The 25,791-nt window shown below is 51.1% G+C and overlaps 1 protein-coding gene across 1 annotated transcript; it reads left to right on the forward strand.

Moving 5' to 3' along the window:
* dag1 (dystroglycan 1) lies at positions 1 to 25,149 on the forward strand. The gene is made up of 4 exons (XM_068315771.1): positions 1 to 420; positions 11,778 to 12,368; positions 20,475 to 20,942; positions 21,050 to 25,149. Exons 2-4 carry the CDS (start codon positions 12,015 to 12,017, stop codon positions 22,874 to 22,876), a joined length of 2,649 nt encoding a protein of 882 aa, XP_068171872.1. The 5' UTR covers positions 1 to 420; positions 11,778 to 12,014; the 3' UTR covers positions 22,877 to 25,149.
* The last annotated feature ends 642 nt before the right edge of the window (positions 25,150 to 25,791 follow it).

Raw genomic sequence — 25,791 nt, forward strand, 5'->3', positions numbered from 1 at the left:
GGGGAGGACCTCTCCGGAACGGGACGCGTCCAACCGCAGAGGCTCACGGTCCGTCGGCGGCTCCGGTACCGGACGGGTGGAGTGAAGCGGGGGGGGGACGGGACGTCAGTGGCCCCGCAGCCCCCACCGGATCGAGATCTCCTCGGTTTCCGTTCTTTGGCTCTTTTTTTACGCAGCGCGTCGGGATTCCGGGTCCAAGTTGATCCGGTTCTGGGTCGAACCCCCCCCAGCGACGGGACGAAGTCCGGGACCGGGTCGGGAGGAGGAAGGGGGGGTCGGACGGATTTGATACCGTGTTTGTCCGCCTGGCTCGAAGGGAAGGAGGGGGTCCAGCTCCCGGTGGACACCGGGTTCACACCGGAGGAGGATTTACCGGGACCGGGACCGGGACCGGGACCCGAACCGGGACAGGATCCACCGGTGAGTGACTGAGTGTGTTCCGTTAACCGTTAAACGTTTTTAACCGCCCCCCCCCGGGACGTCACCGGAGACCAAACCGGTCGCGTTCAGACGCGCGTGGATCCGGTTCTGGATCCGGATCCCCGGGACCTGATCCTGATCCGGTTCACCGGATCCGGACCCGGTTCCACATCCGGGTCCGCTCCCGGTGGCTCGTGCGCAGCTCCGCGGTCGCGGGTTATTTTTAGGGCGATCACCGTGTTATTACCCCCCCCCCCCACGGTGTCCCGGTCTGGACAGCTGCCCCCCCCCGGACCGGAACAGGTGCCCGGCGGCGGGCCAAGAGGACGAGGACCCCCCCCCCCCACTGACTGTACGGCTGTTTATTTTTGGCATCCTGGGGAGGGACAGACCCCCCCATCCCAGAATGCCCCCCCCTGTCAGCCGGTGACCCCGTTGTTCTGGATGCTGTTTGATGCGTGACGCGCGTGTCCTCCGGTGGAATGCGGGACGGGGGGGGGGGGTACATTTAACATGTCCATAGGTTGGGATGGGGGGGTCCGGGGGGGGGAGTCGTGATTCCACTCACGTCCGTTTTACCATGGAGACGTTTGACAGGCGTGTGTGTGTGTGTGTGTGTGTGTGTGAGACCATATGATCGCCCCCCCCAGTAAAGTTTCACTGGTCGGTGGGTTTTTCCCATAATTCTTCACTCCACTGGTTGCCGTCTGACCTCTGAGGCCGCGCTGTGTGTTTGCCCATATAAGGAGTTAGCGTTAGCTTTAGCAGTTGACCCCACCCTCAAACACTCGTGTGACTGGCCTGTGGGGGGGTTCACACCGGGTTCACACCGTTCTGATCCGGGTCCGGGTCAAAGGTCAGAACCGTTGCTACAACATGTGTGTTTGTTTACGCTGTAAACAATGTAGCCCCGCCCCCAGCGTGTTGTTGATACCGTGAACCCGTGCCCCCCCCCCCCAGGCATGACATGTTTAGAATGTTGTCAAGTAGGCGGGGCCACAAACTCCCAAATAAAATGGAAGCCACACCCACCAGGAACATTTGATGGGCTGCCTGTCTCTCTCTTTCCCATGATGCTTTGCTGTTTTCACGTTTCCCAGGATGCATTGCAGTTAACGACACCTCAGCGTTTGATGGCTACGCTTCAGGTCCAGAGCCCCTCCCACCGCCGCGTTAGCGCCCCTGGCTGTTAGCGCCATTAGCACCGTTAGCGCCGTTAGCGCCGTTAGCGCCAGTTGTTATTTTTGTTATTCAGGTTCCAGGGCCGCTCGGCTCTCGGGGCCCCAAATGAATTCTGGGACTCGTCTCGTCTCCTGGAGTGGCCCCAGGGGGGTGTTTACCTTCAGCACAAGCCTGGAGATCCAACCAGGTCCCTACAACCCCCCCAGGGGGTATTAATTAATACTGCTCCCCCACCCCGCTCCCCCGGGGCTTCATCCTGCATTCTGCCCCTAACGGGGTAAATAACTGACCTGCAGCTGAGCGCGCTCACACTGTTGGTGTAAACAGTGTTTAACATGTGAACTTCTCTAGGGGGGCGGGGGGGGTCAGAGGGGTGGGGGCGGGGCTTCTTTGTGTCGCCCCCGGGCGTCAGGAGTGATGATGATGGTGGGCGTGTCTTTGTGTGCTCCCACAGGTGTGTGTGTGTGTGTGTGTGTGTGGACATTCAGTTGGAGTGTGTGAAGGGGGGGCGGGGGGTGACGTTTTTAAAGTTTACAACCGTTACCGCGGCAACCAAAATCCTTTTTGATGATTCCTCAGTGTTGTTTACTCTATGCTGATGATGTCAGATGTTTGTTTGATTGGATGCTTTGTGTAGGTTCTCCAGGAGGCCTACGACACTACATAGGCCTATGTAGTGTCGTAGGCCTATGTAGTGTCGTAGGCCTACGTCGACTTGTCATGAATGCAGCTCAGTTCTGCTGCTCGTGTTTCTCTCTGGTTCTGTAGCGTCTCTGTTCTCACCCTCAAGGGTTAAATCAACTGTGTGTGTTTGTGTGTGTTTGTGTGTGTGTGTGTGTGTGTGTGTGTGTGTGTGTGTGTGTGTGTGTGTGTGTGTGTGTGTGTGTGTGTGTGTGTGTGTGTGTGTGTGTGTGTGTGTGTGTGTGTTCTGAAAGGCTCCTCAGTCTCTGGGAGGAGGATGTGGTTCTGGGCTCCAGTCGCCGCGGAGACCAGCTCAGCGGGTTCTGGACACGGGTGTCTGATTGGTCCGTTCAGATTGGCGCATTCTGATTGGCCCGTTCTGGTTGGTCCTGGTGTGTTGCTGTTCTTAAGCTCTGGTGTGATTATAAGCACTTTATAAATAAAAGTTGATTAATTGATTGATTGATTGATAGATTGATTGATTGATTGATGGATTGAGTCTTCTACTGGGTGTAACGTCAGATCACAAAGCATTCACAGTGATCTGAATGGACTGGTATGAAGAGTTATAACGCGTTATGAAGGCTGACGATCTGGCTTTTGTTCTGAAGCATCGCTGCGCCTGTGTCTCAAAGGAATCCTGACTGACATCCTGATCCGTGTGACGTTTTCTTCAACCTCTCGTGTCTTTTTTAAAATCCAAACCAGATATTGATCAAACGGCAGCAGCAGATCGGAGCCAATCAGGTGTCCTTAAACTTCCTGAGGGTCCGCCCCCTGTGCCCCATTGGAGACACCGCTGTCTCCCAGCAGAACCGTTACGTCTCACGCTTCAGGAGGAACTGAAGACTGGATGCTGCAGGATGTCTCCTTCATGTGGGGGGAGGGAGTCAGGTCCTTCAGGCGCCCCTCCTGGGCTAAAACGGGGGGATGAGGCATCGGCGCCTACGGTTGGCTCCCAATCTGTCGCTGTGACTCACGCTCTGGCGAGCGAGGCACCGCGCCGCTTCTGACAGTCCGAAAGTCCAAAATAAAACCACGGCGGGGGGGTGAGAGCAGGTTCACAGGCTCCACAGGGCGGGGGCCGCTATTCCTGGTACCAGGCTGTGGCTGGGGGGGTGTTAGCCGGTGTGTGAGACACAGGCGCAGTGACTGCATACAGCGTTATCTCATATATTTTGATATAATTTAGTGTCGCAGTTTTGTTTTGTAATATTTTCAGGTTTCATGAGACGACGTTAAACCTGTTAGCGTAGCTACAAGCTATGCTAACAGTTAAAGCGTGCTAAAGCTACGCACCCGTTGAGTTCTGTATTTGCTTTCCAGACCCGCCCCTCATGTTGATGTTTGTGTCTTTCTGAAGTCGTTATGGTTACGATGTTTTACAATCGTCGTCTTCGAGTCACCAGGAAGCTACAGCGAAACCTCGAGTTTCGTCGTTTGCGATTTTACGTCGGTTTACCAAAAAAGATAAATGTAAGATTAAAAATAAATAAATTTTTTAAAATGTTCTCCTTTACGTCTGGCAAAAATACTGGAATCATAAAGTAACTAATAAACCGTTAAAAGCATTAAATAATGTAAAAACGATGATTTTATTCGTTATTATTTAGGAGGTCTTGTTTTCACTCGACGCCGTCTCGTTTCCTGTTAGCTTATCGTTCCGACCTGCCTCCACTGATTACCCACAATTCCTTTTTTTACCCCTCATTGGCTTTCATTTGTCGTCCAGTGAAAACACTGATCACAGTTGTGTGTGTGTGTGTGTGTGTGTGTGTGTGTGTGTGTGTGCGGGGCAGATGATTGGTTCTGGGGCATTAACTGAGGGTTTATTGCCCTCGTCTTTGGCTGCTTCCACTTCCGGTCGGAGCCAAACCGGTTTCCCGGTCGACCGGTGAGGAATTCGGCCGCCATCCAGAGAGAAAACCGGCGTGTCGCCCAATCAGATTCACCGGCCGGATGACGCCGTCAACCCGTGTCCTGATTGGTCAAACCCGGTTGGGTTTTCCTGACCAGGAAGTAGTTCCACAACATTCCCAGATGGTCTGGGAGAACCGAAACACGTCCCATTCGTCCGTTTGGAACGCGGCCGACTCCCGTCAGGGAATCCTGCTTCAGCAGCCAGAGGACGTAACCATGGCGACGCTGTCGGGCCGTTTGATGGGGGCGGAGCTGCTGTTGTCCTCAAGAACTTCAATGGCATTCCTGAGTCGGATTGGAGGCGGAGCCTCGGTGTGTGTTTGTGTGTGTGTGTTTGTGTGTGTGTGTGTGTGTGTGTGTGTGTGTGTGTGTGTGTGTGTGTGTGTGTGTGTGTGTGTGTGTGTGTGTGTGTGTGTGTGCTGACTCGAGCAAACAGCGTTGGTGGGAGGCAAATACAAAAAGGGGGGGTCGGATAGAACCTGACATGTTAAATCTAACAGTCAAACACCACCAGGCCCGCCTCACACACACACACACACACACACACACACACACACACACACACACACACACACACACACACACACACACACACACACACACACTCCATCATCCGGCGTCGCCTTACACCCCTTCTCCAGGTCGGGACACGTCCACAGCTCGTTGCCGGGGGCGACGCATTCCTCTGTGGATTCTGTTTCCTGTTGTCTCCGATCGAGTCCATTGTTATTGATCGTACGTCTGCTATTGATAATTATTGATCTGTTATTGATGCAAGAGCCAAAGTCAGGTCCAAATCAATGAAAGCTTATTTTAATGATGGGGGCGGGGTCGTGGGCGGCGTTCTGCCCCCCTGTTCTCTCCTTAAATGGTGTTTGATGATCATTTATCAATAACGATCGATCAGCTGATTCCGTCTGAGCCTCTCTGCTGAGTCATGTCGGATCGGAAAGTCACGAGTCACCGTTCATCCACTCATCCTCATGTTGGGGGGGCGGGGTCACATCAACCCACCTGACTTTAATCTCCAGATTTCACCCATGATGCATCAGTTTATCCTGTTAATCTGATCGTACACCAATTCGTTTGATTGATTGGCGTATTTTCCTGAGTATTGATGGATTATCAACGGATTTTCGATTGATTATTTATGGATTATCGATGGATTATTGATGGATTATCGTGACATCCAGAAACCCAGCCTAGGTTTCATTCATGGATTAGAATCCAGACTCATTCCGACCTGGATTATTGTCCTGGAATCTCCTCTTCTTTAGTCGCGGCTTCAGGATGCTAACATTGCTAACATTCCGAAGCTATTTGAGCTAGATTAAATATAATCTACGCTCACACGATCATATCCTTGGATTTACGACGTCGTCTGAACGCCACGCGGAGACGGACAATAAAATCCCAGAATTCACCTGGGAGAAGAAATGTTTCATAACCGACGGAATGAGAAAACAAGCCGGCGGCGGTCCGGGAAGCTCCGCCCCATTCCAGGTGTTCCGCTTGGAATCAGCCAATCCCAGAGAAGCGTTCCAGAAACAGACGAGTAGCTCTTCAGTAAACCGAGTCGGGTTGAAGGACGGGGCGTCTGTTCCCTCGTTTTACCTGTTTTTTTAGCATAGCGACACGCTAATTGTTTGCTCCACGCTATCGGAAAGTACAGGACTGCCCTTTGAAAGACTGCCCCCCCGTCCCTCCCCAGAGATGGAGGGAGGGGGGGGGGGGTTTAGGACATCATCACATCTAAACGCTCGTCGCTCGTCCTGTTTTACGTTTTAATCCGTTAGCCGACTCGCTGCTCGGGGCTAATTAGTAAATGTCAGCGTGCTAACCCGGAGCGAGGGGGCGGCGGCCTGAAAGGTCACACGGGGCGGGGTTATCGACCTCATTATGGGCGTCTATTATACATGTTTACCTTTGTGCCGCCGTGATGTTAGCTCGACGCTAACGTTTTCTAAACCCTTCACATTTTTGTGTTGTCCCAGACATCCCGGCGCTCCGCCGCCGCCGCCGCTACGCGCTAGCGTTTTCGTCTCCGGGTGACTTTGGTTTTATCGCTTCCTGTGAGCTAACCGCTATCAGCGGGGTAACTGTGTGGCGTAGCGGTTTTATCACGCAGATAAAGAAACGAGCCTTGGCGCCGAGACGACCGCGGAAGTGGAGGAGGGGGATGGGAGATACCCAGCGGCTAAATGACGGCTAGCTGGACTGCGTCAGGTGCATTGTGGGTAAGACAAACTGAGATGGCGAGTGTATCGCAGCTGTTTCCAAGCCGTCCGTCTCACCGCCTGATCGATTTGAGATTTTAGTCGACGCAATCAAGAGAGAAAAGCTGCTATTGATTGCTAATGGGGCGCTAACGTGATGCTACATCCTGCTATTATTCAGCTTTCTGGGCTGTGAAGTGGGAGGGGTTCGCAGTGACATCCTGTTACACCCGGCGCACGGAACCCCTGGACACGCCCACTGGCTAAGTGTTAGCTGATGCTAATACAGCTAAGTGTTAGCATCAGACGCTGATAGGCGTCCCTTTATCTAAAGTGAGAACTTAGCGACTCGCTAATTAGCATAGTGTTGACATGATAATGTTAGCCGCCGCACAGGCAGAAACAAATGTATAAATAAAACGATAGCGTAGCTCCAGCTGCTCAGCCGAGCATCATGCTAATGTTAGCATGTCAACACTTTTTTAATTAGAAAATGTGCTAACTGACGCTGATACTGTTAGCATCACTCAGTTTACCCTCTAAAAATAGTTTATTACCCCACTGGGGCTGTCACAGGGGCAGGAAGGGCGTCCAACTCCGGGGCACCTGGGAGGGGCAGGTTTGCAAATGAAGCGCACCCCCGGATTAAAGGGCACAGATTAGCCAGGAGAGGTGTGTGTGTGTGTGTGTGTGTGTGTGTGTGTGTGTGTGTGTGTGTGTGTGTGTGTGTGTGTGTGTGTGTGTGTGTGTGTGTGTGTGTGTGTGTGTGTGTGTGACAGCTGGAGACAGTTGCCGGTGTGACAGAAAGCGACAGCCGGGTAACGTGAGCCCCCCCCATATCCCAGCCCCACACACACACACACACACACACACACACACACACACACACACACACACACACACACACCCACATATATGACCAGCTACTACCAACTGTCAGTACATGTCAAATCTTAGTTGGTGGTCCCAGTAGCCCCTCCCAACATTAAACACACACACACACACACACACACACACACACACACACACACACACACACACACACACAGGTTCGAGCAGATCGAGGACAGAAGCGACAGGCGGGAGGAAACACGACTTCAGCTCTCTAATTGGGCTGAAATTTAATTACCCCCCCCAATTCTCTAACCATAACCATCATTGCCCCACCCCCTCTCCAATGTTGCCCCCCCCCCTGATTGTTAGTTCTTTCATGTTTAATTTCTGCAGTGGTAGCAGCGTTATAATTAGCCTACGGAGATGCGGGAAGCATCGCGCCGCCGTCCCCTTTATGAGCTGTTAACACACACACACACACACACACACACACACACACACACACACACACACACACACACACACACACACACACACACACACACACACAAGGAAAACGCTGATGCCTCTGTGTTCCAAAACACAAGTCTAATCAAAGTGGACGTGTGTTTGGCTGCGTTCGCAGAAGAACTGCAATTCCCATGATCCTCTCTGCTTGTCCTCCTCCTCCTCAGATTAATTCTTCACTTTTAGGAACCTAAAGCGTAAAGAGTCATTTTGGGGGGGCCAAGGTAAACCCCCCCCCCAGCAGGAGGACCCGGAGCCCCTCATCAATATTTTCAGATGACAGGAAGTCCATCAGGGTCTTGTTTTTGATGGGGGGGTCCATCAGGGTCTTGTTTTTGATGGGGGGGTCCATCAGGGTCTTGTTTTTGATGGGGGGGTCCATCAGGGTCTTGTTTCCGATGGGGGGGTCCATCAGGGTCTTGTTTTCGATGGGGGGGTCCATCAGGGTCTTGTTTTCGATGGGGGGGTCCATCAGGGTCTTGTTTTCGATGGGGGGGTCCATCAGGGTCTTGTTTTCGATGGGGGGGTCCATCAGGGTCATGTTGTTGGACATCACAGTCGCCCCCCCCCCCCTTTCCGGTCACGTGTAAACAAACCTAGCCGTCATGTTTAGGGAATGCTGTGAGGTCCGGAAGCCCCGCCCCACCTGGGGGATGTTGGGTCACCCTGTGGGGGGGTGGTGGTGGTGGGGCACATCTGGGGGTGAAAGCGGCGTCCGAATAAACGACAACCCGCCATGTTTCTGTCCAGGCGGACATCGGGACGCCCCCGGGAGCCCCGCCCTGAGGTGATGTTTGCCCCGCCTCCTCGTCCTCTCCGCCAGTTTTCCCAGAATTCCGTGTTTTTAGAGTCGAGTTCACATCTGCTTCCAGTCGTCCGACTTCCAGGACCTCCTCATCAAAGCAGGAGGAAGAGGAGCGGCCGGACCTTCCTCCGGTTCAGCTGGCTGGAGGCCGCTGCTCCCATGATGCACCTCTTCCTCCTCCTGTCGTTTGCTGCTACCCACTGCGTCTAACTGCTGCTAACCACGTCGGTAACTGCTTCTAACTGCTTCTAACTCCTTCTAACTCCTTCTAACTCCTTCTAACTGCTTCTAACTCCTTCTAACTGCTTCTAACTGCTTCTAACTGCTACTAACTGCTTCTAACTGCTTCTAACTGCTACCAACTGCTGCTAACTCCTTCTAACTGCTTCTAACTGCTTCTAACTGCTACCAACTCCTTCTAACTGCTTCTAACTGCTTCTAACTGCTTCTAACTGCTGCTAACTGCTACCAACTGCTGCTAACTCCTTCTAACTCCTTCTAACTCCTTCTAACTGCTTCTAACTGCTTCTAACTGCTTCTAACTGCTGCTAACTGCTACCAACTCCTTCTAACTCCTTCTAACTCCTTCTAACTCCTTCTAACTGCTTCTAACTGCTTCTAACTGCTTCTAACTGCTTCTAACTGCTTCTAACTGCTGCAAACTTCTTTATTCGCGCATCTGCTGGATTCCGAATGCTTATCATAATAAACAGTCTGAATGTTAGCTTATGGTTAGCTAACGGTTTCTAACGGTGTCGGCTAGGAGGAGCATCAGTGCTAGCTGTTAGCGTTAGCTGTTTTAGCTTTACAGATTCCTCACATTTATGTTATTCAGAAAGAAACTCTTTCAGTGGTATTTAGTTTATAGAACCTTTATGTTTTATAAAACTTTATTGACTATTAACTCTTCCTGTATTGGAGGCGGAGCCATTAAAGCGTTTCCTGTTTGATCCCCGGAGGCGACGCGTTGGGAGTGTTTCCAGCTTCTGATCACAAACGCACGGTTTTAGGGCTTCCATTAATTCAACCATCGATTAAACAGGAAGTGGACAGGAGGTAGACAGGAAGTGGACAGGAGGTAGACAGGAAGTGGACAGGAAATGGACAGGAAGTGATGCTGGGAAAGTTGGAGATCTCACTTTAGATTTCAGCCCCTCCCCCTCACCTGTGGCCCCTCCCCCCAGCGTCCGGTCAGACGTTTATTTTTGAAGACGACGCTGGCGAGTGTCGGCGTCGCGTCGGCGCTTTTATGTTTATCCCGATCGTCTGAGGGCGACACACAAACCTGTCGTCACGCGTCTGCGTCACAACAAATGCGTGCGATCTGATTGGACGACGGTTGGCCCGCCTCCAAAGCGCTCGCTCTTTACCGGCTGTTGTTCGTTTTACTGACGGAATCAACCTCCAGTCGTCTTTATTTACAATCATCGCATCAAACAACAGCTTTAATTTACGAAGTCCTGCAGCAGGAATGTCACAGATTAACAGGCTCCGCCCACCAGACGCCGTTGTGTTTGATCCTGAGGCGCCGCGTCCGTCAGACGCCGAAGACCCGTTTCCTGCTAATCCCCCGGTTCTGGAGGAAATCCGACACGAGGCCGATTAAAGGCTGTTTCTGAACGCAGCGCCGAGCCGGGGTGATCGGGAGGCAGCGGCGCCGATCGGGAGGCAGCGGCGCCATTTGGGAGGCAGCGGTGCTGAGCAGGAATCAGTATTGCAGATTGGGAGGCAGTGGTGCCGACTGGGAGGACACGGTGCAGATGAGGAGTTATTAGATCATGAGGCAGCGGCGCCAATCGGGGCAGCGGCGCCGATCAGGAGGCAGCGGCGCCGATCAGGAAACGTTCCTCCTCTGAATACGTTCTCACGCGGGTCAGAAATAACCCGGTTAGGGTGAGACGGTCGTAAATCTCGCCGTTCGCTCGTCCAGTAATTGCAGGGCTGTGAGCGGCGTTGGCCAATCAGGAGAGAGGCTCATTAAGGGGGCGGGTCTGGACGAAGGTGTCGCCATGGCGCCGGCTCAACCTCATGTTCTGGCCGCGGGTGATGATGGCGGGAAAACAGCTTTTCTTAGAGATGGTCTTTTGATGTTTTCAGCCAATCAGGAGCCTCCTGTAGTGGGGAGGGGGCATTAGGGGGGGTGGGGGGGGCAGGTAAACGGGATCATCTTTTCTATCCTTCCATCACGCCTTTGTGACCCTTTCCTTTCCACCCCGCCCCTCCCAGACGTCCACGGACTCCATCTGTGGTCAGAGTGTTTGTGGGGGGGCGGGGGGGGGGGTAATGACCGGTTTCTGCCCCAGTCTAAGCAAAAGATTTATCTGTCAGCCTTTCTTTGCCTCCCCTTTGACGGTTCTTCTTTCTCCAGCGGTTAGATGGTTCTGCCCCCCCCCACTTAGATTACCCCCACCCACCTCCATTGTCAGCTCTATTGTCATGGAATGAATAGAAAAGCTGTGTTGTAGCAGAAGAGGGAGCCTTGAAGTTTGGAGGAAGTTCAGAGGAGGTTTTGTGGAGGGGGGGGGCAAATATCAGGCAAACAAGTGGGGGATGTTTTCCTGATCCTGAGAAGATGGAAAAATGAGTAAAAACAAGAAACGATGACGGATTGAACAGGAGAAAAGCAATAAGGAGGAATAGTGGGGGGGTTAAGGTGGACTGGGTGGGGGGGCGTCGCCCCCGGCAACACATCTAAAGGCAGCCGACATGAAAGGGATGGGTCTAAGTCCTGGAGGCAAAGAGAACATTTTGACTTTCATGACGCCGAAAACTTTCAGGACTAGAATCGGAACGCTTTGTCCGAAGTGGGGGGGGGGGTGCAGGTAGCTGTAACAGAGCTGCTTTCTGATTGGTTAAAAGCGACCTGATGGGGTAGGGGGGGTCTGGTATTGTTGTTTCCCGGGAAGTCCCTTTCTTTCTTTGCTTTCCATCCCTTTAACCAAAGCCCCCCAGGGGGGCGTGGGGGTCGCTGGACGACAATGGGCCAAACCCCCCCCCCCAGACACACACACACAGTTTGACCCCCCCCCCACAATAATAGGAAAGCATGCATTGATTTGCGCTTCCAGCAACGCATTCCGAGAGATTTGATTGGCACATGGGATAAGGGGGCGGAGCTCTGGGTGTGGGGGGGTGGAGTTGTGGGTGTGGGGGGGCACTTGAAGCGGGTGTCCAGGTCCGGGTTGTTAATCTTCTGTCTTCTGTCTCCACAGATCTGACTGTTGCAAGGCATCATGGGAGTCGGGAGCCTCTGAAGACGAGCACAAAGGACCGAGGGAGGGGGGCAAGGACGAGTCAAGCCGAGGGAGGGGGCGCAACAAAAGAAGGGGACATTCTTGCCCGGCGTCGGCTTTGAAAGCAGGGATTTGCTGGATCAGGGGGCGGTGCTTGCTCCCTCGCCAGACTCCGCCTCCTACTTCCTGGTTTTTATTGGCGACAAAAGGCGAAGAATGCGCATCGAACCGATGTCAGGGGGCGTGGCCTCGGGCGGGGGCATCGATGTGAGACTCCCCAGGACTAGAGCCGTGCTGGTGGCGCTGCTCCTCGCCGTGGCGGCTTGGTGTGCCTCGCCGGTGGGGGCGGAGCCTGACGCGCTGATGCACCAGCTGGAGGCCTCCATGCACGCCCACTTCCTGCAGGACCTACAGGAAGTGCCGGACGGCGTCCCGGCGATGGACGCCGCGGCAGAGGCCGGTCAGGCTCCGCCCTCCGCCTTCCCCGATTCGTCGGCGGTGGTGGGGCGGATGTTTCGAATGCAGGTGCCAAACAAAATGGAGGATGTCTACCTGGGGGAGGTCGTCCAGGTGAGTCCCAGTGACACGCCCCCTTTTCATTAGGGGCATGTCGGGGGGGGGCCGGGGTTAGCATAAAAGCTAATGAAGTGTTGCAGGGTATCATTTCTGCCACTAGGGGTCTCAGTCACGCTGAAAACACAAGCAGTAGTTTGATGATGTCACTACGGAGGGGCGGGGCTTATGGTTTTGTTAGAATGAAAACTAAAATCCAGGTATTTATTCAGTCAGTTGCGTTTTTTTAGCTTCCCGCGACTTTAAGAAATGGGGAACGTCTGGGGCGACGCCTCTTTGGAGGTTAACCGCTAACAGATGCTAACAGATGCTAACAGACGCTAACAGATGCTAACAGACGCCTGAACGTCGCTTCTTTTCAAGGTCACAGATGAGATTTGGACGGTGCGATCCATCCACCGTCACGTCCACCACCCCTCCGCTCACGTCCTGTCAGCTCAGTATATTTATTTACTCCCCCCTCCGTTTCCACTGGCCCCCGCTGTCCTCCCCCATCCCTTTAGAACTCAGTGCCCCCCCATCCCACCCCCTAGTCCCCCCCCCCAAGGTTGTGGAGCGAAAGGCCAAATCGATTCCTGAGCGCGGCACTAAAGGCCTTTTCTTATGAAGATGCGGCGCCTTGACGGCCCCCCCTCGCCCCCCCCCGCCCCCCCAGCCCACTCACCTTTCCCCGAGGCATTCGGGCGCCGTCGGTGAATTTAGAGATCAAAACGAACAGGAAATAGAGACAGGAAGTCGACTTTCACAAAACGTGTCGAGCATTGGCCGGACCAGGAGTTTTTGGAGGCGGGGCCAAAAATGGATGGGAGGAGCCAAGGTCGCTATGGGTCAACAGATGAGCGCTCTTTAGCCTCGTCTTACCCCGCCCCTCTGCTATCCTCACCGCTCCGCTGTTGGCTGGCGGGGGGGCGGTGGAAAAGGTTCCGGAGGAACGTATGAGTCAGCCTGTCAGCGCCGCCGCCACGGCGACCATGTTGCCATGGCGAGGCTCTGAGTCACATGTTCCAAATTATAGCTTTCCCTCGGATCCATTCATGATGTTTCTTGTTTTAGCCCCGCCCACCTGGACCAGACCCGGGTTTGTGCTCTGTTGTCATCAGGAGCTCTTGTTGCCAGGCAACCACAGGCAGCATCCGTGTCCTGTGGGGTATTTGGTCGCCGCCCAAAGTGAAAGCGGAGTTGTGCTGTGGGGGCGGGGCTTAGCGGGCAGAGCCATGTTTGGTCTGAGCTGCCGGCTATATTTAGATCTGTGATTGGCTGATGCACAGACGGTGACATCATCATCACACCTTAGATATTCTTGTAAAAGGGGCGTGTCCCTGTGGTTTTGTCGGATTAGCTTTGGTCCCGCCTCCATAGGCGTGTCCCAAACCCGTCCAGTGGTTAAAGACGCGAGTCCCGTTTGAACCAAGAGCAACTCATCAGATTAGCTTTAACTCTCTGGTGCTAGCTGATGTTAATGTTAGCTACAGCTGCTAGCTGTCATGTTGAGGGTTTCATGTCACATCAGGGAGTTTGAGGTGTGACCAGCTTTAAGTTCCTGATGTAGCTCCCTGCTAACGGAGCTACCTGCTAACAGCTATCTGCTAACAGAGCTACCTGCAAACAGTTACCTGCTAAAGAGACTACTTCCTATCGAAGCTGCTTGCTAACGGAGCTACCTCCTAACGGAGCTATCTGCTAATAGAGCTATCTGCTAATGGAGCTACCAGCTAATGAAGCTAACTGCTAATGTTAGCTAAACGCTAATGTAAGCTAACTAAAAAAATAAAATAGATTTAACAAAATTAAATGCTAATGTATGCTAACTGCTTACGGAGATGCGTGTTAACTAAGCTAACCGCTAACAGGGCTACCTGCTAAGTGCTGAGGTTGGAGTCGTGAACTCACAAACGATTGTTTTGGTGCAACATCGATTCGAACTCTCTAAGCTCCGCCCACTGTGCCCCTTGTCTCCGCCCAGTCGCTTCTGCCCGGCGTCCAGACCGGAGGGACGGTTCCTTCAGGATCCATAAGGTCACCGTGGCGACGATGAGCAGAAAGTCTGTCAGATAATTAGTTGTGTGGATCAGACAGAAAGTGATTAGTTGTCTTTTTAAAAAAAAAATTCTGACACAAAGGATTGAAAACGTTCCGATCGGCCGGCAGATCCGTCTGTTCCCTGTTCAACAGCAACGACAGAAGGTTTAATATTCTTTCAAAAGATTAGGACTAGGTCCATCAAAACGTTCCTAAATCCATCAAAACGTTCCCAAGTCCATCAAAATGTTCCTAAATCCATCAAAACGTTCCCAAGTCCATCAAAACATTCTTAAGTCCATCAAAATGTTCATAAGTCCATCAAAACGTTCATAAGTCCATCAAAACATTCTTAAGTCCATCAAAACGTTCATAAGTCGATCAAAACGTTCCTAAATCCACCAAAACGTTCCCTAGTCCATCAAAATGTTCCCAAGTCCATCAAAATGTTCCCAAGTCCATCAAAACGTTCCCAAGTCCATCAAAACGTTCCCAAGTCCATCAAAACGTTCATAAGTCCATCAAAACGTTCCTAAATCCATCAAAATGTTCCCAAGTCCATCAAAACGTTCCCAAGTCCATCAAAACGTTCCCAAGTCCATCAAAACGTTCCCAAGTCCATCAAAACGTCCATAAGTCCATCAAAACGTTCCCAAGTCCATCAAAACGTTCCCAAGTCCATCAAAACGTCCATAAGTCCATCAAAACGTTCCCAAGTCCATCAAAACGTCCATAAGTCCATCAAAACGTTCCCAAGTCCATCAAAACGTTCCCAAGTCCATCAAAACGTTCCCAAGTCCATCAAAACGTCCACAAGTCCATCAAAACGTCCATAAGTCCATCAAAACGTTCCCAAGTCCATCAAAACGTTCCTGTCTATCAAAACGTTCCCAAGTCCATCAAAACGTTCCTGTCTATCAAAACGTTCACAAGTCCTTTAAAACGTTCCTAGGTCTATCAAAATGTTCTAAAGTCCTGACTGCGTCCCGTAGTGTTCCGGTTGTTTCTGGTCCGATGTGGATCCAGACTCCTCCTGGATCTGATCCCGTTGTAGAACCTCCAGTCCTGGTTTCAGCTCCGAGCCGCTGAAGCAGAATCTGTGAACACGAGCTGTGAGAGTCCCCCGAAGGGTTAACAATATAGTAGAACAGTGTGTGTGTGTGTGTGTGTGTGTGTGTGTGTGTGTGTGTGTCTGTGTGTGTCTGTGTGTGTGTGTGTGTGTGTGTGTGTGTGTGTGTGTGTGTGTGTGTGTGTGTGTGTGTGTGTGTGTGTGTGTGTGTGTGTGTGTGTGTGTGTGTGTGTGTGTGGCTGCAGCATTAGTCAGAGCTGAAGCTGAGAGTCTGCGGAAAACGGAGCCACAAGCTTAGAGAGAACACACACACACACACACACACACACACACACACACACACACACACACACTCATGTATGTTCATAATGTGATTGTTTGAGTGCAGTTTTCACCCCAATCGTTCTCCTCTTCCTCACTTTCACACATTCGTCTCCTCAGGGAGTTATTTACACTCCTCCTCCTCCTCTTCCTCCTCCTCTTCCTCCTCCTCTTCCTCCTCCTCTTCCTCCTCCTCTTCCTCCTCCTCTTCCTCTTTCTCCTCCTCTTCCTCCTCTTCCTCCTCCTCCTCTTCCTCCTCCTCCTCTTCCTCCTCCTCCTCCTCCTCCTCAGTGTATCTCAGTCAGAGCTTCTCTAATCCGGGACGACCGCTTCACGGAAGCCAAGCTGCGCTCCCAGCTTCTCGCTCGCCTTCCAGTCGTCCTTGTCATGAGAAAACACACACACCGACACACACACACACACACACACACACACACACACACACACACACACACACACACACACACACACACACACACACACTCAGCTGGAATCAAACACCAGTGAGCTTCTGTTGGCTCTGGAGCTGATCTGTGTTGTAAAAGGTTTGCTGCAGTGTGTGTGTGTGTGTGTGTGTGTGTGTGTGTGTGTGTGTGTGTGTGTGTGTGTGTGTCTTAACACACGCTTTTACAGCTACAGTCTTCTCCATCATTATACGTCAATGACTAAATAATAGGGGTGTATTTGTGGTTGTGGTGTGTGTGTGTGTGTGTGTGTGTGTGTGTGTGTGTGTGTGTGTGGGTGGGTGTTTGTGTGTGTGTGTGTGTGTGTGTCGGTGTGTGTGTGTGTGTGCGCGCGTTGCCATCGCCGCTTTAACGACATCTGAACCCTCCATCCCATAATGTCTCCCTAATGCAGGCTGTCGCCGTGGCGACCTGACATCCCTCCAGTCCTGCTATAAACTCTATTAATAGATTTTCCTGGACCGTGTTCCGTCTGTGGGGGGGTTCTTTTCCATAATGATGACCCCCCCCACACCCCCCGGCCCCCATAACCCCCCACTGCGCTGCGTTCTCATTGGCTGCTGAGTTTTGGATGCGTTCGGTGAATTTAACGAGGGCGGAGTTACAATCGCTTTTACGGTGGAAGTGACAGACGTGGATCCAGAATGTGTTGAAGGAAAGGCCACGCCCAGTGGAAAAGGGCGGGGCCATTGGCCACGCCCATTCAGGAAACAGGAAGTGAATATCTGCTCATCATCATCACAATGCAAAAGCTCAGGAGGGCTAGCTCTAGCATGACGAGCTAAGTTTGCTACAGCACATCTGACATGGTGGCTGCTATCAGATCAAGCTAATGGACAGCTAGCATGTATTGCTAATAGAGCGCTATCACATCGAGCTAATAGATCGCTAGCAGATGTAGCTAGCAGATGTAGCTAGCAGATGTAGCTAATGAATCACTAGCGGATATAGCTAACAAACAGCTAACAGATAGAGCATCGTCGCCTGCCATGGCGCCGGTTCGGACAGGAAGTGGCGCCGTGCGGGACAGGAAGTGGTGCCGGTTCAGACAGGAAGCGGCGCCTCAGCGGTGGCTCCTCCCCCCTGAGTGTCGGGTCCTTCAGTAAACGAGAAAGACGCAGCAAAATGCAGATGAAGCGGCAACGCGCGATAACGTCGCCCGGCGTTTCACGCCTGTCGCTCATCCCGACTTCAAAAACGAGTTTGTTTTGAAACGTCGCCGCGGCGACGGGCGCCGATAGTCACGGCGGCTTTACGGCGTGTCAGCGGCCAAAGGAGAGCAGCGATCAAATGAGAACGACTTTGATGAGATTATCACTCATTTTAATTAACAGTCTTTTAAGTCAGCAGCTGGAGGCAGGAAAAGGATGTGGCCCGTTGCCGGGGGCGACAGCCTCACGTCGCTGATTCATCCCCCAAATTGTCCGGGAGGCTCTGATCTCCGGGGTTTAACGCCGTCGGCATGAACATTTGTCGTCCACGCCGCCTTAAAGTCTTTGTTTACCGCCTTAAGAGCCACATGAGTCAGGATTGGTCGGAAGTCAGGGGGGGGCGGGGCTCTTCCTGGAGGTTAATGAGGCGTGACTTCCTGCTGAGAAGTCCTTGAGAAGGTTAGCATTGCGCTAACCAACGCCGGTGTTGCCTCGGCGTGTTGTGTCGACGCCCAAAGTCGCCCGTGATGTAAGAAATGTGTGTGTGTGTGTGTGTGTGTGTGTGTGTGTGTTAGTGTGTGTGTGTGTGTGTGTGTGTGTGTGTGTGTGTGAGCACACGATAACCTTTAGGGCCAAACATCTCAGCTCTCTGGTGCCAAACGTCTTCTGCCAGAAAAAGATCTGAACTATTTTTCTTGGCATTTGGGGCTTTGATGTTTTTTTCATGTTCCTGTCGGGAGAGGAAGTACACACTCGCCCGACTCGGCGATTTGAAAGCTTTTTGTTTGGAGCGTTGCTGGATTTTTGAACAGCGGGGGATACACCGACCGTTACGCCGGAGGAGCTGGTCCGGCTTAACGCTTATTCTACTGATGTGATAACAGCTAGTGTTCCAGTTAGCACAGTTAGCATGTAATTACAGAACAACTGATCCATTTGTGTTAATAGGCAGAAATCTTCCACTTTAGCTTCCGTGTTAGCATCCGTGTTAGCATCCGTGTTAGCGATCACAGTAGAGTAAAACTTTATTGATCCCTTAAGGAGGTTCCGTCAGGGAAATTAACTTTTTATTAAATTAAGTTTAATTAAGTTAATTAAGTTGAGTTAAATTAAGTTAATTAAGTTAAATGAATTAACAGTGTGACGTTAAACTGCGTCCCATCTGGAGACAGGCAGACGTCAACAGGTTCCATCGCCCCAAGACACACCATGTGATGCTAACCGCGGTCGTCGGTGGTACCCCAAAAACCCTCTGGGGTTATGGGCTAGGCTAGACTGGGCTAGGCTAGGTACCACCGGTTCCCGAATACTAGCCGTTGTACGGTTCTCCTATTGACCTCGGTTTAACCGCGGCGGTGCTGAAACACCGCCCACCCCCGTTGGGAGGGCTTTACTCGAACCAACCCAATGGACTTGTGGGATTGTTTTGTTCCAAACTTTCGTACGACTCTTCGGACGGCGTTCAGCCTCTGGGATTAATCTGTGCTGAACTTCCTCACGTATTTTCCTCCTCCTGCCAATTTGCAGTAAATAGAGAAATGATCCTCCTGCCGCTATCAGGACACAATTTAGTCGTTTAAGAGGCAATTATGACAGTTCTGATGAGATTACTGCCTGGCAACCGGCGTGTCCTTCACCGTCTCTTTGTGATTTAATTTGCTGTGCCATGTCAAGAGGCAATTGGTCTGAAGTTTGGAGGCCGTGGCGACAAATTAAATCAGCCGTCGCTGGAGGAGCGGACGTTCGAGGACTCTTTGTTTCCTCCTTTCAAACGTCCAACCGCCGACGTTTCCAGCGATACGAACAGAAATAGAGGAAATTGATGTTGTGGAACTAAATTGTCGGTTGTCACATTTGCATGTCATCCTGCAAGCCGCAATTATTCAAGAGGTTTGAAGGGGAAATATTATTCGTATTCCGTCTGACAAACAGCCCCGACAGTCTTGAAGAGTCGTTAGCTTTCCTCCACCAATCACAGGACTTCAGATTTATGATGACATCACAAAAGAAAAGAGAACAAATAACTTCTAGTTTTCCTGTGTTGTTTCCCCTGCTTCTGGAAACAGGAAGTAACTGCTGGGGTAAAGAGGCTCCTCTGGGGGGGCTTTTAAAGGAATTGTCCCCCAGGGGCAGGTCTTTGCCCACATCTGATTTTATCAGCGTGACCACGTGTGTCCCATACGTCCCGTGGGGTATGGACATATATGGTTGCGTGTATGTGTGTGTGTGGCATCGCATGTGCGTGTTTGCGTGTGCGTGTCGTCCCCTGGCGTTGCCCGCGTGCCGGTTGGAGCATTAATGATGCATCCTGGGAGCGCCGCCTCTACATAATTTATCAAGCAGGATTTATTAGCCACAGAATTAACTTGTAGGTGCCGGGGAGCGCCGGATGCGTTCGTTCTTGCTTTGGGATTTATGTTCGTGGTTGCGTCGTCACTCCCCCGCGGTCCATTCGTCTCCATCAGTCTCCCGCCGCTGGGATGTCCCCGCCCCTCCCCCCTTCCGTCAGATAATTGGCCGAGTTATTTTAGTTTTAGTCGAATTTCAGTTGCACTTCTGAGCACTGCTTTCCGCATGAATACGCGAGGGCACACTGTACCTGCTTTCACCAGGTGCAACCTGAAACTTGAAGCCCCGCCCCTCTTGAAAGTCTCGTGGAAGTCGGTAGTTTTTGTGGAATTTGGGGAAGTAACAAAAAAGGAAGTCTTCAAGAAAATTCTTGGCCAGTTCAATTGTCATGGAAACACATCCAGTAGTTTTGATCTAACCAACCAACCAACCAACCAACCAACCAACAAACCAACCAACCAACAAACCAACCAACCAACAAACCAACCAACCAACCAACAAACCAACCAACCAGGCGCCACGGTGGAAGAAACTTTGATTTGTGAAAGACTATTCTTACGATCTATCAATAAAAACATCCTGAGAAACTGGGTTACCTTTTGGTTCATTACCTTAAAACAACTTTCTTCAAATCGTTTAGAGAAAACAGAATGTTTCAAATATTCCTGATAAATTTTAATATTCAAATCCCACAGACATTAAAATGATTGATTCTCTTCCTGTCTTTCAGATCACGGAGATGGGTAAAGACTCCCTACCCTCCTGGCTATTCTGGGATGCCGGCAGCAAAGTCCTGCAGGGTCTACCTCTGGACGAAGACAAAGGTGTCCACTACATCTCTGTGTCCGTCTCCAACCACACAAAACCCTTAGAAACACCTTCTTCAGAGGTGTTTTCCATCGAGGTACACCCTGAAGACTATCTGGACTCGGACTCTGGCCAGCCGGCATCAAATCAAGCGTCCACCAAGAACGATATTCAGCCCTTCATGTGCGCCGACGAGGAACCGGTGACGGTGCTGACTGTCATCCTGGATGCTGATTTGACCAAGATGAGTTCAGAAGAGAGGGTGGAGCTCCTGGATAACATGAGGAGTTTCTCCAAGGTGGAGCTCCAGCACATGAGGATACTTCCTGTGGTCAACAACAGGCTGTTTGACATGTCTGCATTCATGGCCGGGCCAGGCAACGCAAAAAAGGTGAGCAAGAGTGAAAGAGTGAGTAAAGGGTGAATGAGAACGAATGTTACTGTTAGCTTGTGAGGAGGAGTAAATGTTTATTACACCAATACTCAATGTCTCTCCAGGTTGTGGAGAACGGAGTTCTGTTGTCCTGGAAGCTGGGCTGTTCTCTGGAGCAGAGCACAGTCCCAAATATCAAGAGTGTCCAGGGTCCTGCAAAGGAAGGCACAATGTCAGCCAGGCTGGGCTACCCAGTGGTGGGGTGGCACATCGCCAACAAGAAGCCACACGTTCCCAAGCGAGTGAGACGTCAGCTGAACAACACCCCGACTCCGGTTCTGGTGGTTCTTCCTCCGACGACGGCAGCGGAGCCTCCTGTGAGGATTATTCCGACCCTCTCCTCTCCGTCTATCGCTGCTCCAACTGAAAGCTCCGCCCCTCCGATAAGAGGCCCCGTTCCTCTGCCGGGGAAACCTACCATAAAATTCCGTGACCCTATTGCCCACACGCCGACCCTTGCACCCCCTCAGCCAACAAGAGTATTGGAGACCACCAGCACCATTCCTATCCAGCCAACCATGACTAGGCCTACATATGTGGAGGCAACTGCCACCCCACCCACACCCACAAGAAGGCCTACGAAGAAGCCCAAGAGACCAAAAACCACCCCGGTGCCCAGAGAGACAAAGACTTCCACAGCCAAACCCTCCAGGCGTACGACCCCGTCTCCTGCCGTCATCCCGGATCCGTTCAACGAGAAGCCCGTCTTGCGTAACCCCATTGACCAGGTCAACGCACTAGTGGGCACCTATTTCGAGGTAAAGATCCCCTCTGATACGTTCTTTGATAAAGAGGACGGCACAACGGACAAGTTGCGTCTAACCTTGAGGCAAAATCTCAATGAAGTGGTTGGAGAAGGTTCTTGGATCCAGTTCAACACCACCAGCCAACTTCTCTACGGCCTGCCCGACGTCCAACACGTGGGGAAACACGAGTACTTCATGCAGGCAGCCGACAAAGGCGGCTTGAACGCGATCGATGCTTTTGAGGTCCGCGTGAATCGCTGGCCTGCCAATGACAAGACCCCTGTGGTCTTCACGGCCCAGTTCCACGGTGAGCCGCGTTCGGTAACCAATGACATCCATAAAAAGATTCTGCTTGTCAAGAAGCTGGCGCTGGCGCTGGGGGATCGCAACAGCAGCACAGTCAGCGTAAGGAACATCAGCAAAGGGTCCATCGTGGTGGAGTGGACCAACACCAGCCTCCCACATCACCCGTGTCCAAAAGAGCAGCTCACGGCCATGAGCACCATGCTGGCGAATCATGATGGTGAACCCTCGCTGAACTTCAACAATACGATGGAGCCGGAGTTCAAACCCATGAAGATCATGGTGAAGGGGAGGGCCAGCTGTAGAACGCACTCCTTCGTCCCGCCGGGAATGATAGACGTAGCAGAGCCCCCGGCCGTCACTCCGGCGCTGGGAACGGGCCGGCAGAGCAACGACGATGTCTATCTGCACACGGTCATCCCCGCCGTGGTGGTGGCCGCCATCCTGTTGATCGCCGGCATCATTGCGATGATCTGCTACCGGAAGAAGAGGAAGGGCAAGATGACCATCGAGGACCAGGCCACCTTCATCAAGAAAGGGGTGCCGATTATCTTTGCGGATGAACTTGATGACTCCAAGCCGCCTCCGTCCTCCAGTATGCCTTTGATTCTCCAGGAGGAGAAGCCCCCGCTTCCGCCCCCTGAGTACCCAAACATGGCCACACCAGAAACCACCCCCCTCAATCAGGAGCTGCTGGGGGAGTACACGGCTCTGCGAGACGAGGACCCCAACGCGCCGCCCTACCAGCCACCGCCGCCCTTCACGACTCCCATGGAGGGCAAGGGCTCCCGTCCAAAGAACATGACTCCCTACAGATCGCCACCCCCTTACGTGCCGCCCTAAGACTTGTTTACCCCTCCCCTGATCGGGCGGAAGGAAAGGATGCCTGAGGAACTGCGACGGTTTCCATTCTGGTGTTTGTCTGTCTGGACATTTACAGGGAGAGATGGTGCTAAAGTACAAAACAGCTACAGGGGACATCGGCAGGGGGAGTGATGAGGTGGGTGGGGCTTTACAGTAGACAGGTTGGGTGATTGGTTGAACCAGCTGGGTGGGACTACTGTTTTTGTGGTAGCCCAGCTACTGCAGTTGCCTAAGACAAACAAATTCTGGTCGCATCGGCTTTTAGACCAACCAGTTGGTCGGAAGCCGCGATTGGGAGATGCGGTCTCACTTTCCAGCGTTTTGTTTTCTTCTGTTGGTTTTCAAAAATACAGGCTTTCATTTTGTGTTTTTTTTCTCCTTATTATCTCATGATTATTATTCATCTTCATTCAGGACTGAAGCGTTTGTCCAACAACCCAACTCCGTTTGTCTTGCTTTTAAATGACACCAGAAGATGGCGAACTGTCGTCAGACCAATGCGGAAAACCATTTTTTAAAGATGCAGAATGAGATCCTTTTTGACTAAAAGTTATCGCAAAGATCTCAAGTCACCCTTCAGACAACGCAAGAAAACTAGAGGTGTACGTGAAAGAGTGTGTGTGTTCAGATTCAATAGTTTGCCTTTTAACAGTAGTTGTCTGTTTCTATCTTTATTCACGATGTCTAGTCAAGATGAGAATAACAAGGTAGCCTAAAAAGATTTAGAGCTGAATTGTAAATCATTTGTTTTATTGGTTTTAAATCACTGTAGGAGATTCTGATAGATTGTATCCTATTTTTTTTGGTGGTGGAGAAAAGGATTGCCTCGCTAAAAATATCCTGCAGGAGTTCCTTTGTCCTGTTTCGATGAATCATTGAGGTTTGGACCGGTTTGGACTCGTCTCATAGAGCACAAACGATAGAAACACTGGACGCTAGCAATTACTACAAGAAACGACCAATCGTGAGAGTTCAGTCAGACTAGTGGAACATTTCTTATCTCGACGGTCTGACTTGACAAAGAACACGACTAACTACGTTTGGCTTGATGGTTGGAAAAGAACTCAATGTTTTCTCGTGTCTCATAGCGAGGTTAGCGTCAGGTCTGGAGGAAACATCTACCTGTCTTGGCGATGCTTTATGGTAGCCATGGTAACTTGAAGAGGTTGAATCGAAGCAAGGTTTCCTACTGAAGGATTGTGTCTATCGTGATGTTAGACTATAGTGTCGGAGGGAGTCGATCAAGGCGCCCAAACTCAAACAATTGGCAGTTCTTGCTAAGTAGCTGCACGCTAATAGTTTTCTCAGTCTACAGCTGTGAGTTTTCGTGAAGTTACGATGGGGTTTCGATGGCACGCTGGACCAGACTGGGATAACGAGAAACCTACCCAACCCCGAGAGCAATATATCAACGAGACAGTCCATTAGGTAACAACCGGTGGGAGAATGTAAAACAAAGCAACCCCAAAAAAACGGATGTTCCATGTTTTTAATGCAGTTTTGTTCGGATTGTAATGAAAAGTGAAAAGTTGAGGCAGATTTCAGGATATTTGACCTCAATTTAGCAGCGATGTTCCTCCAGGAAACCGACAAACGTTGTTTCCACCGACAGGAGAAGGACCTCTTCAGGGTATTTTGGTCCAGGGATAATTATTTTTTTATAACGATGCAGTTCTGCTCTCCGGTCGCTGCCGTGGAGACTCTCCCAGACAGGATCGGACAGATATTCACATTTCAGAGGCCGACATTCAGATTCACAAAGACGAACCTTGAATTTCCGGTGATGAGTTTAAAAATGTCCTTCAAATTATTTTTACAAAAAGCTTTTGATATATCCTCAAATTGTTTGATTATTAAAATAAAAGATGATTCTGTGATTTGTAGAATCTTAGCTAGAACTTCCATCTATGATTTATTTATGTACAACCTTTATTCTGTTTTTGTCATGGGTCGCATATTTTAAGTGTTTTACTTTAACGTGTGTTTGCATATCGACGTGTATCTCCCAACTATACAAAGACGGAATGACCGATATTTTATGTAATCACAAACTTTATTTTTTTGACCTTCTGTTTGCTAATGAGTTTCAACTGAAAGTGACCCTTTGCAATAATAATGTAAGGCGCAGCCGGCGTGGCGGCTGGTCCCTGCAGGCTAAAGCAAGTGATTGTTGGTTTTTTGCGGGATGCCAAGGCTTTTCTTTTGCTTTTCAAGTGTGCATTGTCATAATAAAACCAACTGGTACGATGAAACTCCTCTCCTTCATGTATCTGGAAACGGTCTTCGTGGGTCCGTCTCCAATGTTTTTGGACGAGGTTTTTGATCCTGTCATTATGTTTTTCCCGCTGCTTCCACTCATCCTTGAATCGGTGAATCAATCCGCCGGAATCCCTCTAGACCTTTCCTTTTCGGCGCCGGATCGCTCCCGTCTGGCACCCGCCGCCGGTTTGGGACTCGCTGCTCAAACTGAATTATTCTGCTGTTGAACGACGAGTCGGGCGATCCGGGCAGAGAGCTCCCTCAGCTTCATCGTCTCATCCCATACAGATCATTTGCATTGATTACTCCCAAGTATTGATTAGATGTAAACAATTTGCCGACTCTGTTGCTCGTCTGTGATGATTCATGACAGTTCAATTTAGAAGTAGTGGAAGCAGTAATGGGTTTATTCCCGTGACGCAGGTGGTTGTTAAGGCGGATAAACGGGTCGTTGTGGACGTGAAGTCTCATCTGGAATGATGGCAGGTTGAACCCTCACAGCTGATTGGAACCCTATCCAATATTATTGGAACCCTACCAACGCTAATTAGGACCCTATCTTAGCTGGCTAGAATCCTTTCAAAGCTGATTAGAACCCTAAGAAGGCTGTTTGGAACCCTACCTACTGAACATGA

The sequence above is a fragment of the Antennarius striatus genome, chromosome 5 (assembly GCF_040054535.1).
Source record: "Antennarius striatus isolate MH-2024 chromosome 5, ASM4005453v1, whole genome shotgun sequence".
Classification (NCBI taxonomy): domain Eukaryota; kingdom Metazoa; phylum Chordata; class Actinopteri; order Lophiiformes; family Antennariidae; genus Antennarius; species Antennarius striatus.